This window comes from Tachypleus tridentatus, chromosome 1 (assembly GCF_004210375.1).
Source record: "Tachypleus tridentatus isolate NWPU-2018 chromosome 1, ASM421037v1, whole genome shotgun sequence".
Classification (NCBI taxonomy): domain Eukaryota; kingdom Metazoa; phylum Arthropoda; class Merostomata; order Xiphosura; family Limulidae; genus Tachypleus; species Tachypleus tridentatus.
This window is the reverse complement of record NC_134825.1, coordinates 44,280,074-44,300,542: the sequence shown is the minus strand read 5'-3', so window position 1 is coordinate 44,300,542 and position 20,469 is coordinate 44,280,074. Positions and strand designations below refer to the sequence as shown.

General features: G+C 29.1%; 1 protein-coding gene across 6 annotated transcripts in view; it reads left to right on the top strand.

The window, feature by feature from the left end:
• The window catches only part of LOC143247232 (ras-like protein 2), a 67,734-nt gene extending 49,416 nt beyond the window's left edge, over positions 1–18,318 (top strand). For all 6 annotated transcript variants that reach the window (XM_076494963.1, XM_076494973.1, XM_076494947.1 and 3 more), the window contains 4 exons: positions 9,011–9,113; positions 10,546–10,654; positions 12,110–12,228; positions 13,860–18,318. In XM_076494963.1, coding sequence (XP_076351078.1) covers positions 9,011–9,113; positions 10,546–10,654; positions 12,110–12,228; positions 13,860–13,938 — 410 coding nt within the window. In that variant the 3' untranslated portion in view covers positions 13,939–18,318. The remainder of the gene's footprint in view (positions 1–9,010; positions 9,114–10,545; positions 10,655–12,109; positions 12,229–13,859) is intronic.
• Positions 18,319–20,469: the final 2,151 nt, after the last annotated feature.

Here is a 20,469-nt window from a genome sequence, read left to right as displayed (position 1 = left end):
TTTTATTTATGCATACTTTGATAAATGATTTGAATGTGATATCTTATTAATATTAACTTCTGATTAGAGGAAGCTACTTACATAGAGCTGAAGTAATGTTCAATCTGGTAGTGAGTAGCAGTAATTAGATATAATTTCCTTTTGTTTAGAATGGAGTGTGGTTTGTTTGGAAACATGTTCTGACAGCTTGTTTGGTAGGGTACTTACTAGCTTAATGATTATAGTTGATTCTTATATGGTATCAGTAGTTACTAAAGTAATGTTCAGCATTAAATATCTTGTTTTATGTTACTTTATGGGTGATAGTAGAATATTATACACTTTTCTACAGTAGTAAATTTGTTTTTTTTTTTTTCATAAAAACTTACTTTATGATCACATGCAAGTGCAACAGATATCTAATATGTTGAGAACTCTTTTTCACTGAGTGTTGTAATTTGACCTGATGTTCTTAAAAGAAAAAATATATAATACTACACCATACTTAGTTTTCACCTACTAAAGGAAAAACTTAAATGCCAATTAAAAGTAAGACATATTTGTATTGTTGATATTATTAATTTAGTAAGAAGTATTTATAATTTCAAAGAAAGAATAATTCTTTATCATTATGTTATAAAACAAAATTAGAATATTAAAAAAAAACTTGAGATAAATGTGTGAGAAAGGATTACTTCTACTAGATAAGTCATTTGAATGATAGTGTACGAATATGAATGATTATTTTAACACTATTCATAGAAGAATTGTTCTGTTTTTGTCTAAAGATATAAAATAATAATTCCTGAATTATGTTTCATCTAAAACTTACTTGTACAAGACAGGCTACAACCTACTTTTGTTCTTTTAGACAAACTTGCAGTTGGAGTTTTCTTACACTGAACTACCACTCTGCAATGTTGCTAGAGTTGTACAATGCACTGAAGATGAGATATATTTCTTTCTGTGACCATGTGCAGTAAGAATACTGTAACACCTGCATATTTTTGCAGTTAGTTTCAGAAGCATTAACTTATCAATACAATATAAGCTACAGTTATTTATCCAGTTAAAGTTACCACTAATAATGCTATAAGCTGTTAGCAAGTAACACAGTAAAGTGTAAGCTTCCACAAGAGCTTAAGTTGTAAGTAGCATATTCTGTGACAGGATTTGTACATGACATTCAAGATTTCTGTGCAGTTTAGAAGGAACTTTGATCATGAAAAATAGTTACTTTTATAAATTATTTGTGTTAATTATTTTGAAGAACTGATTATATAATTAGAGGATTTATCATACATGAAGTAAGAGAGAAAATGGAGGATGAGCATTGGGTTTTATAGCTGTTATTTCTTAGTTTAAAAGTTTTGTGTTAGGACATTTTTGTAGAGAAAGGTTAAATAGTGAATTTAATAACCAAAACAGTCTTTAATATTGCTGATCATCCTCAATTTATTCTGATAGTGATGATAATTATCTTAAGTCTAGAAAATGAATTTCTTCAAAGAAGGAGACCAATGTTGAAGTTTCATCTTAATTCATTTTATTCTTCCTTTATGTTATCTTTTTCTCATTAATTTTGAATGCACAAAAATATTTTTTATCTGAACATATATTTCAGTTAGCTTTATTTGTCCTGTAAGTAATTTTCTAGAATTTTAAGTATAAATTATGTTTGCTTGCTTGTTGGCTTTTTTTTTCTTTAATATCTGGAGTTTAGAGACTGATAACTTGTAAATAGCTTACTGTGTAATAGGACGTATCAAGTACTAACAATAATGTGGCTTGTTGAAGACAATCAACAGCCTTAAATTCATGGTTTGTCCTTTAAGTTTAGGAGTTTTTAGCTAATTTTTTGAATACTTAATTGTAGTTGTTTTTTAATACGCTTTTAGTAGCATTTTTCATAGGAAATTTAGCCTTGTGGTAATAAAAGTTTCAATGGGATAATATTTTTGATTATATTCTTTATTTAGAATAGAATAATTACTGTGATAGAATACAATTCTGAAAAGTTTAGAATCTAATACCTTGCATATTTTTTTTAAAGTACTGTGGCTAACTTGTCATTATGAAATGTTGCTCTGGACTTTTCATTTAGTATTGGAGATAATGTGAAAGTATACAACAAAATGAGCTCTTGCATGTAATTCCCACTTAAAGTGTGCCAATTACAATTATAACAATGTTTAGGTCTATATGGTGATATTATGGGATAAAAGTAAAACAAGTAAAAACATAATGTTGGTGACTTTTGGTTTTATTAAGAATTTTAAAGTTGTGTTTCTCTTAAAATAATAAATTTTAGCAAAAAATTGCTGTTTAAATTTGTAAAATAATTATAAGAATGAAATAGTTGTCCATTTGTTGTTTATGTTAAGCACATTTTACTTGTTACGCATTTGCTACATGGTTTGTTTTTTTTTAAACGTTTTTGAGGATATGTTTTTATTCTTTATTTTCACATCTTTATTAAAAATAGTATACAACTGTGATAAATCTAGAAGTGATGAAGATTTATTGCTGGTAATACATATTTATGATGAGTTAAAAGTGTAAGTAAACACATGATTACTCAGTTATAGGGGAATGGTGTAAAATATTTTAAATCCTTTGGTCAAACGTAAGACTGTTTGCTTTACTTGATATCACAAAATTATTCACTTCATATTTTCTGGATGTTTGTATTTAAATTAGATTTTTAAGATAGTGAGAAAATCATAATTTTAAGGAATTAGAAATTCCATTTTTTCTCATGCTTGTTTGAAACTTTTATAGGTTATTTATATGCACATGTATGAAAATTTTCAAATAACTCCTTACAATGAGTGTAATGTTATGAAAAAGGTATCTAAACTTATGCATTTTCCTTATCTAAGACTATCTGAATCATATTTGAAATTTGTGGTATCTGAAATATTGCAGTTTTTTATTGATCTGGTATTTTTTACTTTAAGATTTTTTTTGTTTGTGGTGCCTTCTGGTAGTTACAAAAACTTGTATAAATCGTAATTTGGACAAATTGCAAATTAATCGCGACTATCTATGCCAGTTTTGGAATAATTCTGCTTCGAAAATAGCACTTTTGTTATGTATTTTATTCGGTGAATTGAGACTTTCTTGGACAATTAAAACCTTTAAGTTAAATGTTGTGAGAAAAAATAAGAAAATATCAGCAAAATAATAAGCTTTGTATTATGTTTGTACCAAAATAAACCTTTGTTTGTATAGAAGAGTAATGTCTGTTTGTACAGAAAAGTAATGTCTCTCTATCCAGATCAAATAATTCACAAAGTATGATATATAGTAGTGAAGGGGCAATATTTTGGATGGGTGTGGGTTGTTGCATGACTCCATAAAAGACTACTTCAAGAATTAGCAACCATATATTGATTCTCTGTTAAATACTGATAACTTAAAAACACCTTCAAAGTGTTTGTTCCCTAGAAAACAGTTGCATTTTATCTTATAATCAATCATTACTTGTGAAGTTTAATAAAATCTGTGGTGTAATTGTTAAATAATCAGTGCTTAAGTTAATTTGTATTCTTTTTAATAATTTTTTCAATTTGAATGTTTCCATATTTAAATAATGTTATGAAATGTTTGTATATGCAAAGTAATAGTTTTTGTGTATACAGTATTAATGTTTGCTTTCGAAGCACTGTTGTAATTTTATATTTTAAATTCACTGTAATAAAAAAACTAAATGGTAATGATTTGTTAGTCCACTATTAATAAAAAAAAGAACATTTAATAGGGAAAACCAAATGCTATAACAAACATGCATAAGGAAATCTTGTTCCTGAGGCAGTGTGGCAGACAGATTAATGATTGAAAATCTGAATGTTTTTGTTTAATCTTTGCTTGCTCAAAATTAATTTATTTTTCTATGTCTTGAAAGCAGAATTTAAATGAATAAGTATTCAAAGAAATGAATAAAAAAATGGCATGTGCTGAATCCTTAAATTTATTCTTCTAGAAACATTCACGAACTAATTTATTGGCTGGTTCTTTATTTCTCTCTAGCTTAGCTAGCTAAGACATGTACCTGTACTGCTACTGGTTAAGTACAAGAGTAGATTACTTTTGTTTGGCTTGATATCAAGGTAATCCTGTTTTTGGTTTTTTTTATGGAAGTCTTCTAAAACAGAATTTCAAGGTTCTGGCTTCAGTGGATAGTGCATTTGACATTGTGATGTTAATTTTAGTTGTTTGGTGCATTGGAAATTGTAGACTGATAACAGTACACAAGATATAATTGTATTCAGTTTGTATAAGTTTAATTTCTTGTTTAACTTGACTGACTTTTATAAAATCATTTTGAAGTGACCTCAAGTGGTTAATTGGAAGACAGCTTTTCATAGATGACTGCTAATCATAAATGACAACTATATATTTATCAGTTATAAAAAGCATAATGAGAAATTTTTATTCTACTGATCTTAGTTAAATGACTAATGAAAATAATACAAGTATTTTAAAATTGTTTTTAAAGGGGTTGCTGTTGCCATATTAATCTTAAAGTATGAACCATAGCCTCTTGAATTATCAATTAAAGGTTGTTAATACACTAAAACCATCAAACGTGATAATTTCATAGTTGTACATTTAAAAAAAAAGTATAATTTCTGAAATTTTTAAAGATAACAATTCTTTACAGAGAGCAGAGAGTGGTGTGTAATTTTTTGGTTTAAACACCTCAGCTACATTAACTTTGGTTGGTAGTAAAAGTAATATAATTCTGTATTTTATACAAATATATCAATTAAAATGTTTGTTATACTCTTATGAGCTCTGTAATCAATTGATAATTTTGTTAGTAGTGACTTTTCATAAAAGAGAGAGATTAAAATGCCACTCTTCTAAACAAAAGCATGTTTTGGTTCATATGTAGGTTTAATGATAGGATTTTTTAAGGGTCTGAGTGTAAGGTTTTACTATAGAAACAGTTTCAGAAAAGTTCATGCTTTGATAGCTTCAACATTGTAAATTGTATATGTTACAGTTTACATATATAACTGTCTTTGTAGTAGTAATATACATGTTACTTAACTTGGATATCTAAGCACTTGAAGCCAATACACAAGTTTTAGTATAAAATATGTGTTTGATTTGAGAATAAAACAGGTTCATAATTTTTATTAAAGCTTACCTGTGTGCACTGTAAGGACCCCTACTTCTGTGAGCTTTTATTCAGTGTAATACACATGGCAAAGGAATTATAAATCATAAGTAAAACAAATAAGTAAACAAAATTAGATTTAAAAAGTGGAGATGGACAATGCTAAGTGTTTGTAATAGTGGTGATTTAAATATTGTGGAATTTGAACCACACCATAAAACAATACAAGGAGTTATATATTTCAAATCTTTATACAACTGTCTCAAAGTTTTAGGTTAACATACTGTATGTTTTAATTGTAGTATGAAATGTTCAGAATAATTTTTGTTAATAAGCCCTCAATATAATTCTCAGCTTCATGTGTACATAATTTTCTATAAAATAATGTAATTTTACACAGCTTTACATTAATGGGATGACACAAATAATTTTGAAGTGTTACTTGTAACTTATTATGTAGATTATTAATCCATATAATTTGTGTCCAAAGTAAATGTTATATTCAGTTTTAGATAAAGCTGCAATTTAATAAGTTTGTATCCAATGTTAGAAAAAAAACTTGTAGTAACTAGCAAGAATATTCAATAAAGTTAAACATTATAATAACAAGACAATAAAGAATCCAATATACATTATTAATGAAGTGAATAGTAATGAGTTGTTTAACAGTTTCCTGTCATATTTTTTGATGTACTTAATAGGATAATTTAAACAAAACATTTTTAAAACTGTGCATGCAAGTTCCAAAGTTGTTTATTCACTGATACCTGGAAAGGATAATAATTAAATTAACACTCAATGTAATATTTGTTAAACAAATGTGTGGTGAGCATTTCTATTTATAATCAATTTGTTTATCTGTAGATATGTTACCCTGTTTTTGATACAATATTTTACCTTCTATCACAAAATAACTTTAACACTGTTTTCTGTTAATACAAATTTTCAATGTATGCCACTATTCTTCCACCACTTGCTTCTGTGTATCCACATGTAAATGATCATGCAGCAGCTCTCCACCCCTAGGAGTGTGATACCATCCTATTGTAACCAGTGTCCTCCTCTTATCTGTAGGTATTAATCACTTCTTGATTGGCAGTAGAATTGTACAGACAGGCTTGTTTTGCTTGTGGATTTGTTGACATTTTTCATTATACTACTGACTTATTTTTTTTACTATTAATTTAAGTTTTTGCACTCTTTATTATGAACAGTTGCTTCTTTTCTCAAACTTTTTTTACTTTTTCATGTTTTTTTTTGTTAGTTTATTGTGAATCTCACTCTGTGGCAAATAGTGCCTGACCAAGTGCTTTTTTAACTCTTTGCTGTCCATTCTGTGATCATGCTCATTGTTAATTATATTGTAGCCCTTCTTACTTGGGGACCTTGTGTACAATTTCAGATGCTTCCAGATGTTGGATGTGTATTTGTTTTAATGTTAGTTATAACTAAACTATTACCTGCAGATTTTAGTTATGCACACTGTAGACTGCTTGTAGTTCTTTCTAGTTTTTTTTTTTTTTTTTGCTTCATAAATATGTTCATCCTGAACCATACACTTGTGGACTAACATGAGTAAAAGAGATGGAGATTGCTGCCCATTTCTGATGACTCTATCAATGTGGCAGCTCTGCTGTTCAAGATAGGGTATTGTAGTCACCTGTTATGCTTTCCCTGGTAATGTAGTCTTCTAAACTGTCCAATATGCATTTTCCCCATTTTGCTAGTGTAGTATGGGAGTCCTTTCCATTTACCAATTCCTAACCACTGGGGTGTTGACCATGGAAGCTTGTTCTTCTGAGTGATGAATCATATCACTCAGTGTAGATGATGCCAGGTTTTAGTTGTAGCACTAGACTGTATTCTTGTCTACATATTTGACTGATTGTTTCTACCTACCATGGTATTCCTCCTTTCTATCATTCTCCAGATGTACATTTCTGATGGGTCTGGTTTTGATTAGAGTTGTCTTGGTCATGGTTAGTGTTATGTGTAGATGTATGATACCGTTCCTACTGCACACCTGATGTATAATTCCAGATGCCTCCAGATTTTGGTTAAAGCACTCCACTATACATCTCTTATTATAATTTACTTCTCAGGCTGAGGTATTCCTCATCTTTGCCATCATCAGGATGTACATTCCTGGTAGATCCAGTGTTGGTTGGATATGGTCAAGCTAAGTAAATTCTCACATGTGTGCTGACTGAATGACAAATGCCCACTGCCACCAGGTTTGGGACTGGAGGTGCACCCCAGGTTTGAAGTCATTTTTCCTACCATCTGCTAGATGTTGATTCCCAGTGAACCTAGTGCTGATTGTAGTTGGATGCAGCATGTTTCTCACATGTGTACAGCCAGATATTTTCCTTCTACCACAGACTGAAAATACCATACTCATGATTTTGGATTGGAGATGCCATCCCACCACAGCTTTTCACCTTCCTACCATGTGCTGGATTTGCTTCCTGCCATATCTGGTGCTGGAAATGCATTCAACTGGAAGTGGATTATGTTATGGATGTTCATCTTCTCTACCAATTCCTGTTTTGAGGTGAAGATGTAGGTAATGCTCTATCATGAATCTGATGTACAATTCCAGATACCACCAGGTATTAGATGAGGTCAAACTACCATTATGGTCTATTACACCCTAACTACTTGACACCCAGCAGTTCCATTCATTGGTTATACATATTCTGGGATTACTTTGTTTTTCATCTTTTATGTTCATGATACAGTCATAAAAGAATTGACAAAAATACCTGTATCATATGTAGTGTAGCCTTGCTTCTGTATCTCTCTTCATGATGTCCTAAGGGGTGTTTTTATGTAGAAATGAAAGACGGAAGGCAAGTGACATGTGTTGAAAATTTGTGCCAATAGAAGGCAATGCTGCTTGAGAATAGCTATTTTGTGAGAATGAGTAAGTATCTATTGGAAAGACATTTTCAGTGGAAGAAAATGCTAACTTTAATATAATGTTGTGTGTGTATGTGCATGAGAAACACTCCATTAATAATTTGCATGTAACTGTTTTAACTTGAACAGCTTTTAATATATTAAATATAGCTTGTAAAGATACTAAGATACATTTTTGTGAAAACCTTTAGCCAATACAAATACTGAATCAGTGTAGATTTATTTTAAATTTACATTGTACATTTCACTGCAAATATTGAAGTGAAACTTCTGATCAAAACAAACTACTTGCGTAGATTAGAACTAAAGAAATGAACCCAGTAATAAGTATAGGTAATTCTGTATACTGTTTGTACATTGTTACATATAAAAGTCAAAATATGTTGTTTTATTAGTTGAATATCCTCACTATTAGTAATATTTTTGAAGACATCCTAAGCCTACTTAGTATATATAGGTTAGTTTGAAATCTGTGCACTGAGTTAACAGTACAAAATAATGCATACCATGAAAATGTATAAAAATGAAAAAAATAGATGTATTAAACATTCTAACTAATACTATCAATTAAAGTAGCATTAATAAAAAGGATACTTTTACTTCATAAAAAAACACAAACACTAGTGATTTTAGTGATTTGCTTCATATTTTATCATCAGATGCATGTTTCTTGATAAATTTGACATAAGTATATTCAAGACTCAATATAATCCTTCCTAACAACACCACGACTAATAAAAAACACTTAAATGACTCCAACAATATAACTGTAGAATAATTTGGCATATGGACAAAAAATACTATGCCATAACATTTTCTGCTTAACTGTACAATGTTACAGAACATTAGAAAAATAAGCAGTGGACAGTCATACAGAAAAAGTGCAATTACAGTGTATAAAAAACCTTTCAGCATAAACAAGTTGACTAGTAATGTTATAATGAAGACAAAAAATGATGAATTTAATATTGTATTCTGCAGTACTTGACACAGCTGGACAGGAAGAGTTCAGTGCTATGAGAGAACAGTATATGAGATCTGGAGAAGGCTTTCTATTAGTATTTTCTATCACTGACCGCAACAGGTAAGTTACATATTATCAATTGGTTTACAAGTATTATGATGATTGATTTGTTGCATATTGTTAACTTTATGAAACCAGCACTAAACATTATATGAGATTATTCAAACATGCTTCTAATTATTCTGTAATATTTATTTATTTTTCTAGTTATTTTGTATATTGTTAAGTTCATCATATGCATTAATTACATGACTTTAATGATCTATACAGTTGATTTTCAGCTTCCCATTTTTAATGACTATTCTACATAATTCTATACTGTCCTGTAGTTATTATGTAATCACACTTTAATTATATCTGGATACCATACTGTACTCTGATCTGCTTCTTGACCACAAAGATTGAGTGAACTGAGCATTCTGTACAAGTTTTTATATTTTGTTGATTACATAAACAAAGATATGAGTTAGGTATGTTTATATGCTTTTTCTCAAACTGTATTATTTCAAAATAAATTGAGATGCTGTAGTTGTGTGTAGCAAAGGACTGAATTCAAGAGCCCAAAAACAGAAATAAAAAGTATAAATGTTTGTATGTTTATGCATATTACATTCTAGAAGAATTAGAATTTCACTACAAGACCATGTCAGAGTAAAATATGAAATCATGGAACTTTATATTGATTTAGAATATGGGTATCTCATTTCCCAAACTTTGTAATTTTTGCTTATCATCTTTTGATAGATCATGTTATAATATTTTGTACACCTTGTTGGTTTTCTCTCGTTTTTCTTTAACTGTTTTGGTTTTTGTTACAAATCCATTCTTCCTTATAAGAAACCTTTTCCTGTGCTTGTGTAATTTTGACAAGTGGAGATAAACTTGTTATTAGTCCTTGTTAAAGTTTTTTTTTTTTTTTTTTGGTTGTATAACTTAAATTTAAAAAAACAGTTTACTTTGCTCTTCACTGAATTATAAAAAGGTTTAGTTTTGTTATTTTTCTTTAACGGGGACTATTTGGGCAAGTATAAATAATCTCCTGCTAGCAGTGTTAGTTGTGAAAACTTAATCCCTTTGTCTTTCAAGCTGAACAGTTTGGTTAATTTTATAACTTAAATACATGAATAACTACTAGAATTCAAAATGACACTGTGCATCACTAATGTTTATAATTTTATTGTAATTGAGAAATACTTTGTTGGGTAAGGTTTTGTAGATAATTTGTGACACTCCTATATTTGTTTCTAAACATACTTGTACAAGTGTTTATGCATCTGTAGTGTATATACTGAGTCAACTTTTTAAGAAGTGTGTGTTTTAGATGTATTAACAAATGTGGATATACAAAGTGAAAAATTTTAAATCTCACATTTTGAAAAGCTCAAAATAATATAAGCATCTGGTTGATTATTAAGTTTTACATAACTCTTCAGTTTTTCACTGAAGTGTGATAACAGTTTACATGTAAAATGCTTATGTTTTACATTTACAGCTTTGAAGAAATCTACAAGTTCCACAAACAGATCTTACGGGTAAAAGATCGTGATGAATTTCCAATGTTGTTGGTGGGCAACAAGTGTGACTTAGAACATCAGAGAATGGTATTTCCTGTATAAAATAACATTTTAAAAAAGTGATGTTTTTGGAAGCAGATGGAAATATCTGTTTTATTGCATGGTGATGATTGTGTGATTTTTTTTAACATATTTTTAATCATATGTAAGTTCACCAACATTTATTTGCTAACACACATCTTAATAACCACTATTAGTCACATCCTAAACATTAGAGCAGGAGTTGACTCCTCCAAGTTGTGACTCACCAGAATAGCCAGGCTATTTTTTGTAACTCGTTCTCACCTGGGTGGAAGTGGGTGAGGTATAACGTCCTGTTATATTCTAGTAAAGTCTAGTAGTTTCCTTATAAATACTTTTAAGATTGAATATTTGTCTTTTACTATATGTTGTTGTGCAACAGTTTTGATATCCCCTGCAACTTGTTACTTGGGGACTATCCTCAGTTTGGGAATCACAGCATGATAATACATAGCTGGGGAAACATTATATATTAAGATAGGTAAACATCTGTCTTAACCCTTAAACAACGGGAATGTTATAGGTACCAGCATCAATTAATGATGGCTGTCATTTAAGGGTTAAAGAGTGGATGCATTGCTATAATAGACTAGTACATTTTATTCTCTATTAAAATATAATATAATACATGGATAATAAAAACAGTTAAGTGTGTATATATATATATATATATATATATATATATGTGGGGGGGGAATTATATTTAAAGATATAAATCATAACATTCATACGTTTCTTTAAATTTTGATAGTGTTTGCCATCGAAACATCTGTTCTGCACTTACTACATAACCAGAGAACGATATAGCAAAATGAAACTTGGTTGAACAGACACCAACTGCCTGTCTTCTTCCAGTCAACTAAGTTTCATTTTGAATACTCTTCTTAGACATTCTGTCAAAGAATATAATAAAAAAAGCATAGGTAAAGTCTGTTACGTGTGACAGAAAAATCACTGTATATAACTACAGTACAATATAGTGAAATAACTATAAATTGTGTAGTAAAGTAAATTGTATACAACAAAAAAACACCCATAGCTCTAGAACAATCTAAAATAAGAATAAATGATACAGTATTTATCTGCATGCAACAGGAAAGCCAACACACACAACTGTAGAACAACAGGAAAACTTAAATTCAACAGCAATAAAGGAATAAATATGAAAAGAAAGTGAACTAAAAGTGCCAGTGTAATATGGTATATTCTTAGATAAGTATGTTAGTATACCATATCTAGAGAAAAGTGTAGAGATAAGAGAGAATATAAATGTCAAATTTTGAAAATATCTTTATTTTGATAAATTTTGTTCTTTCTGTGGAGCTGAAAAAAAAATTAAATTAACCTCCTTACTAATAACAGTAGTACAAAAGTTTAAAAGTTCTGTTGAATATTTTTTATATATATATATATATATATGTGTGTGTGTGTGTGTGTGTGTGTTAATTTCTGCCATTTTAGGTTTCACAAAATGATATCCAGCAACTAGCCAACCAGTTGAAAATACCTTACATGGAGTGCAGTGCTAAACACAGACTGAACGTAGATGCAGCATTCCATGACCTGGTTCGTCATGTCAGGTACTTTCAGAATTGTTTGCTACATTTTCCAATGAATTTAATATTTGTTACTTAAAATGGCTATCTACTCAGAGTAATTTATAATAAAAAATTCTGAATTATTGTTTTTGCTTTGTAAGGAGGATTTCCTGCTCATGTACTTCTCAAACGTTTAGCAGAATTTCATATATGTGACTGATAACTACAACAAAAGTATTTAATGGTTTTGATCAACAGAAAACATTTTATTTCAAAACTTCAGTAAATTAAAATTGTTCTTGAAAACACTTTTAAAGCAATCTGTTAGTCATACTGCTGGAATAGAGTATGACTTTCTGTATGTATTATTATTACTGTTATATAATGTTCATCATAGCTGTGTATTTATGAAATTATGACCTTGAATAAGTTCCTCTGTCATTTAAACAAATTATTTCAACATTGAAGACTAAGATATAAGCTTGGAAAAAAAGAATTTCTAGTACTAAAACAAAGGGGGGTATTTTAAAAATTGCTCAACATTTTGTTAAAATGGTAGCTACATTTTCACCACATAACCTAACTTGAAGACAGTGAGATTAGCCTACCTTTCATGCAAGCAGGCTATCTGTAGTTTAAGTATTATCCTTGTTGTTTCTTTATGAATAATCTAGTTAAGATTTAATTTTAATGAAGCATGTTAATGTCTCTAAAATGTTTTGTTATTAGCTGTGAAAAAAGATAGTTTATATGAAATATACTGATCCAACAATAACAGACAAATCAATTGTTTTTAAGTGTGTCAGTGTTTATTTGGTGACTTTATTAAAGAAACATGTGATGAAGATTGTAGATAATTTATAATAACATATTAGAAATCTGATAACTCAAGCACTTTTAGAAGGAAAACCTACTTTATGAAAGTACTGGTGCTATAACCTTTCTGACATTGTAGCTTATAGATCTTTATTAATAAAACAAACACACAATTAGGCAAACTGTAAAACCAATGGAAATTTTGAGTTTTTCAATTTGTTAGCTGTTACTAACTAAGGTTTTTACTTGTTACCTAATGCTAGTGTGATAAGTGATTTTTGTGTTATAACAATGTACTTATTATCCATGAGAAAAAAATTTTACTGAAATTTTAATTTAAAAATGAGCTGTTGTCACAGTATTACATCAAAGAGTAGATCTTATGGAAGTATTTCTTTTTAGATGCAGCTATTAATGAAAGTGCCATGCTTTTCTGTTACAACATGCATAAGAATTTCACTAAAGAAAATAATTTTTTTAAGTTTATTTTTCCTTGATTATTTTTTACTGTATACTTACTCCTTTTTGTAATTTTTAGTAGTTAAATCTGAAACTGTTTTATTTATTACTCAATTATTAAAATACTGCATAGTTATAAAAAATATAGAAATATTACACAGTTATGATTGGTGATTACTAGAGTGTTAGTTTATAAGATCCGAGTTTTGGGTCTATTTATCAAGCTCCATTATAATGAATAATTATAGTGAAGAAATAGATCAAGTTCTTTAGTTCATAAATGCAGTTATTATTCAATAATACTTTCATTTACATCTTTGTATAAAATATAAGTTAGTGATTAATATAAATCTGTATTTGTATATTTTAAAAACTTAACGTGAGTTTTAATTTTTCAGGAAGTTTCAAGCAGCTGAACGACCACTTATTAAAGCTTCCAAACCCAGCAAAAAAACAAGATGTTGCACCATTCTTTAGTTTTCTGATTGACCAACTTGTAATTAGACATACGAGACAAAAAAAAAAGTCTAGATTTTGTGTTTTGCAAAATTCCAAGTAGCTTCAGAAATGTCTACACTAACGTCTTGAGATCTCCTTTGTTTTTAGCTTTCTCAGTTAAATTCCTTTTTAATAAATGGAAAACACATTTTATGATAGCTTCTTCCCAGTATTGAATATACATTAATGTGACAAGAATTCTTTCATCTGATCCAATTAATTGTTTATTTAAAATCTAAATTCAAAAATGTTTTTCAAGACTCACTGGTTGAAGTTGAACTTTTATTAGTTTTTTCTAACTCTCCTGAATATTCCAGATATGCTAGATGAGTTTATGATGAAAATTATGACTTCAAATATATGAACTGAGAGAATTAACATTTATGAATTTATATGAAAAGTGTAAATATTATTATGACAAAAATCTGTTTGTATCACTGGATGATTGTCTATGCAAACGATTTTAGTATATTTTTAGAAGGTAAGTCGTTTTTAATAACAGAATAAACATAGGAAGTTATATACTGCGAGTATAATCACTTGTGTTATTATGTAGAAAGGTTTCAAAAATTGGTGCTTATTAAATATAGTTTTTGTTGTTTTACAGAGTAATGCTATGATTCAGGAAATTATTGTGCTAAAACTATAATTAATTAAAGGTTTTAAACAAATTTCTGTCAAATTATTTTACCTACCATTAGCACAGCAGTATGTCTGTAGACTCACACTGCTAGAAACCAGGTTTTGATACCCATGGTGAGAAAAGCACAGATAGCCCATTGTGTAGCTTTATGCTTTATTCCAACTACATAAACAAACAATCAAATTATTATTTAATTAGGATCACAAATTTTTCATGAATGAATTTGTCAGTTTCTGATAATTTATCTGATGTTTTCCAAAATCTTTTAATAGAAGTATCAACTTACAAAGATACTTGACTTTAAATTCAATATTTTTGTATCAATATCTTTGTCATCCTTTGAGATGCAGGTAAGATAGTCCAATTACTCTTATCAGCTTTCATTCGGAATTGTAAAAAAATTTAAGCTTCAAATATATATATAGGTATATTTTTACATACATACAAGTACACCAGTGTTTTTAACATATTTGTTATATAAATTCTTTGTATGATATTAGGTATACACATAAGGAAATTTAAAGGTCTATTTTTATAGAAAATTATCTTTATTGATTGCTGTCTGTTATATATGTTATTAACACAGTTCTTACAATCTTATCAAATCATTTGATTTTTAAATTAAAAATACATTTCAAATAAGTTTTAAGAACTTGTTGCAAAACTGAGATAATCAATCTGCTGTAATTTTTATCATAGTTCAGTGTAAATATCAATAAATTAATCAAAGGAAGAATAAGAGAGTTCTTAAAACTAAAGCTAGTTGAAAATGTTTATGAAAAGTCTTTGTTCACTAATCTTTAAAAGAGAGAAGTATATATTTGAAAATTAACAATTTTTCAAAAAGTTGTTTTCAAAGCATTTTTCAAGCATGCTAAGTTTCATTTAGAAATTTGAAAATTCAATTAAAGATTGTGTTTGAAGACAAGTGTGTATGAAGTTTTGTTATGATATCTAGATAACAGTGTTCTAATCAGTTTTCATTCCTAAGTGTGAGGTATGGCATGTTGTTTAGTGGTGATTTTGAAATTGCATTTCATGAAATGTAAATTTTAAATCAAGTATGAAATTAAATTTTACAGAAAACAAAAATGAAACTGATGAACTGTAAATGAACTATCTTGGCAAAGCCTGAATTGATCCAGTTGTAAGAATGAAATGTCTAAAAATATTAGTGTTATTATTGTGATATTGCATCATATGTTATACCTTCCAGCTAGAAAACAAAACAACAAATAATAACATGAAATTATTATTATTGGTGGAGTATCAGTAGCAGATAAGTTTTTCACACCTTTTATTAATGTTTAAAAGTTTAAACCTAGTTTGGCCATACACTGCAATTAATCATAGTATACATCACTGATTTTATTTTCACATAATTTGGTTTTGATATTATAGATTAAATGGAAATTGAAATACAACTTGTCTTCAAGCAAATGATATAATAAACTAAAAATGATAATACCTTAGTTTCATTATCATGCATTTTATTATGTAATCTACAACTTTCAAATGAAAAAGAATTATAGTTATGCTATCTATATCCAGATTTTCAATCAGGTTTTATCTCGTAACTGAAATATCCTTAAAATGTTACATTTTTATGCTCTTTAACATGTCGTACCTTGTTTTTTATATAGTAAGTTTCAGCTAACAGAATTACTCATTTGTACAGTACCTCATTTTTCTTTCCCTGCAGTAGTTCTCAATCTAACTATATGTTCTGAACACAATACTGTTAATTTCTGTACACAGACAGATCACAGTTTTTCTCATCCTATAGCAGTTTCATGTTAACCTGAATATAAATAATGATCTCAAGATTGTACTTTTTACTTTTTCTGTAGTTCAAAACTAAACTAAATAGATTTTGATCTCAAATCACGTGTGTTCCCAAACTCACCACAGATTTCTTTTTAAACAGTTAACTAACAACACTTTTTTTTTGTCAATGATCATAAGTGTAGCTAACTGTTGATTTCACTGCATTATGACAACTTTTGTTTATACACATCAAAGTTTCTTTAGTTGTTTTTTTTATCTTAAATAATGGTTGCATGGAAATGGGTAGTTATAATTCTGTTTTATATTTAGTTTTATTATTCACTTCAACAATAAGGAGGTATATAAGGTATATATAATGAAAATAATTATGGGAATACAAAACTATGCATATATAAGACTTGTAACCAATAAGTAATGGTAAATAGATTGTGAGCATATTAATGATACTTAACATTATTATAAGAGTAAGTTGTACAATGCTTTTGTAATTTGTGTGCAAACTATTTGTGTACTTGAGGGATTGGTATGATGGATCAAAATATACATTTAATTAGTCAGGGTGCCATCAATTTTATGTAGCTAAGATACAGCCTCAAACTTGTACTTATCTCCTACCATTCTTCATGTAATATAATGTAAATTGACTGTCACAACATCTTCCTTCAAAAAAACTCATTGATTGTCACCAAACAGTACAACCTTTGATTTACCTATAAAGAGCACATGTCTCCATCTTTGTTCATTGTGGTTCATTGCCAGTTTCCTCCAATTGACTACTTTTTCTCAACAGAGGTTTTCCAGCAGCTAAGACGTTCATTGACATCACTTTACACTAATGCGTATCTTACTGTTCTCAAGATGGCATTCACATCTTTATGTACAGAAAGGCTGTTAGCTAGATCTGTCCTTGACATTTGACTGATCAATAAAGAACATACCCTGAAATACTTAACATCACTGGTGAAGAGTTTTGGTTTTCTGCATCAACTATTTCTACTATTAATATACCCTGTTCAAAAGTCATGAGTATAGCTATAATATGTTTAAGTTTGGGGTATCCTTAACTACTCAGAACTTTATTTCTGTATACTTTTCATGAGATATTTCAGTCCTGGAAACAGTGTGGCTGCCTTTTTTTTTTTTTTAATACAAGTTTTATTTTGCTGGCTTCAAACTTTCTGGTTGATTGCTCATCAACCAGTCACAATATAAACTATCAACATATGTCTGATCTTTGTTGCAATTAGTTTTTGCACAATAGAGGAGTGACATTCCAGTTGTATGTCTGAAACATTTTATTCACAGTGTTTCCAGGATTGTGTCTAATTCTGTGTGTATGTAAAAAGGTGTGAAGAAGGGGGCATTAAACTAACAAGAGAAGAACATTTTGTTATTTAAGTTATACCAGAACAATGTCAATACTATAACTATTGTAGAAATTCCCAATCTGATGGTAAATTGTTTTCCTAATTTCATTTTGTAACATTAACAAATGTTTTTGAGGGATAAATGTGTCCTGTAATTTTAATTAATTAGAGCAATATGAAGTATATAACATTGGAAATTTTGTAATTGATTTTATATATATATGTAATACTTTCCATCTTGTGAAGACCAGCTATATATATTTTGTTTTGAAAGAAGTCCCCCGTGCTTACAGACCAATTTTGTACAGCTCTGTATTGAAAGCTAGTTAATTAGTTTATTTTGTAACACACATCTTAAGTGGGTTTGTTGCTACTTTTGATTGTCTTGCTGTAACTTTATGTAGAACAAGACTTCTACCTTTTTGAGATTGTGTCTTTGTTAGTTCAATCATAAGGGGTTAAATGGAAAGAGTCCAGCTTAACTTGCATACTGTGACATCTTATTAATGAGTTGAAGTATTGTGATTCATTAACCATAAATAAAGGGATACAAAAACTGAACCAAGTTTTCATACAGATGTTAATGTGTTTTTTCACACACTACAAATTGAACAGCCATTTTCCAAAATGCCCTCATTCCATTGAGGCTTTTTTTTTTAAAGACAATTATTTTTAAACAAAACAAATTGAAAGTACTTAGTATATGTGTCATTCTACTTCTGTGCTTACAAATGAATTATAAAACTTGATATGCTTATGAAAATTTATCTCCTCAAATATTTGATGCATTTCTTTCAAAATTTCCTCATTTATCAAAATGCCCTCAATGTGTGAATTGGACTGCTATCTGAAACAATTTAGTGTGTGTGACTGAGTATGTCAAACATAATCTAATACAATCAAATACAGATTGAAGAATAAAATGATGTAAACTATAAAGTAACAATCAATGATGAATAAAGATGAATAAATCTAATGAAAACAAAAAATATTAAAGTGAAATTGGGATTAAGCATAATAATAAAGCATGTTACAACATAATGTAATATAACTCTCTTTAAGTGTACAAGAAAGTAAAGATAATATTGAAATCCCTAAAATATACAAGAAAATTACAAGTGGCATTTTGTATATACCGATGAAATTATAACAAAACACTTCAAGAGGTATTATAACAAAATAATCCTTTAAAACACAAAATACAAAACAAATCTTACAATAATGAATATATTTATGTGGCACTGTCAACTGAATAGTAGTACAAACAAAATTCCATAAAATATTTGACTCTCAGTGTTCAAGATTCAAACAATTAGAAAAAAAACAACTATGGCACAAGCAACAATCATTTTTTTTTATTATCAAAGAATGCAATTCTAAATAAAAGTTCTCTATTCACAACAAGAACATGACTTTCAATAGGATGTGATTATACCTTTACTGATGTAGTTTGTAACTATGGTACCAAAAAAATGGAAATGTTAAAAAAGCTTATTTTTTTCATAAAGGGTACCACTTTTAATATACAAAACCATTACAGTTTGAACACTCTTTCCCCCCTGTAGAACGTCTCAAAAAATCTTTTTTTTTAGAAAATGTTTGCTTTTTCTAAATTTTGTCCAATGAACTATGGATACTGTGATTAGTCTTTATAATTTATGTTATAAGTGATAGATCTGCCTTTTAACATGGCATGAAATAATTTAAATATATGCATAATAAGATATCCCTCAACATTCTAAAGCAGGTGGAGGATCACTCATGGCTCCTGTTGACTGGTATCCTTTAAATGATGATTTATAGATAACCATTGCTTGGGCTTTGTAAGCTTTGCTTTTAAACCAAATATTGCAGTCAACATTTTAAGGTTCCAACAAAGACTGCACTAACTGATAAGGTTAAGACACACAAGTCTAAAAGCTGTAAGTTATAAAAGCCAAGATATGAGATGAAAAGTCTTGTATGTATTGAGTAATGGCACTAAAAGTATAGAGTTGTTATTCTCCATTTGCTGCAAGTTTATCATTGTTAGGAAAAAAAAAATCCATATTTACAGACCAAAGTAATAGTTTGCACAGTACACCATGAAATCAAATAGTTTTAGCAACATTTTCATCCATGTACTTGCACAGGCACTAAACCATATTCACCCTGGAGAAGTGTACTAACTATGATTTAAAAGAAATAAACTTAAAGCTGTTCTTCAGAGATCGAGAATCGGACTGAACACCATTCATAGCCCACCATTTCTTTTGATCCTGTTGCCAATTATTTGGTCCACTTGGTAAACATGTATACTTCTGTGAAAGCACAAGGAAATAAAATTCACACTGCAAATTACCAAATTGTCCCATTACCACATTCGCCCATCAATATAGCTGGAATGTCAAGTTACTATACAGCACCTGGAGATGTAGCACCATCTGTTGCTGTTTCTTGTAACAGGTTGTCAGCCTATTAGAATGTATTGCTGATAGAACTACTACTGTTTCAGAATTCTTTTTACTCCATCAGCTTAACTAAAATTACAATTTATTACCTTACTGCAACAAATACAACTTTGATTATTTAACATGGATTCACTAGGAAGCCCCTCTACTTACTGACCTGAATTCCTTTCTTGCATACACTTTGCAACTTAAACTTTGTAATTAAGTTTTTGTGGGTACCATGTATACAGACAGCTCAATTTTTCTATTTGGTCAAATTACT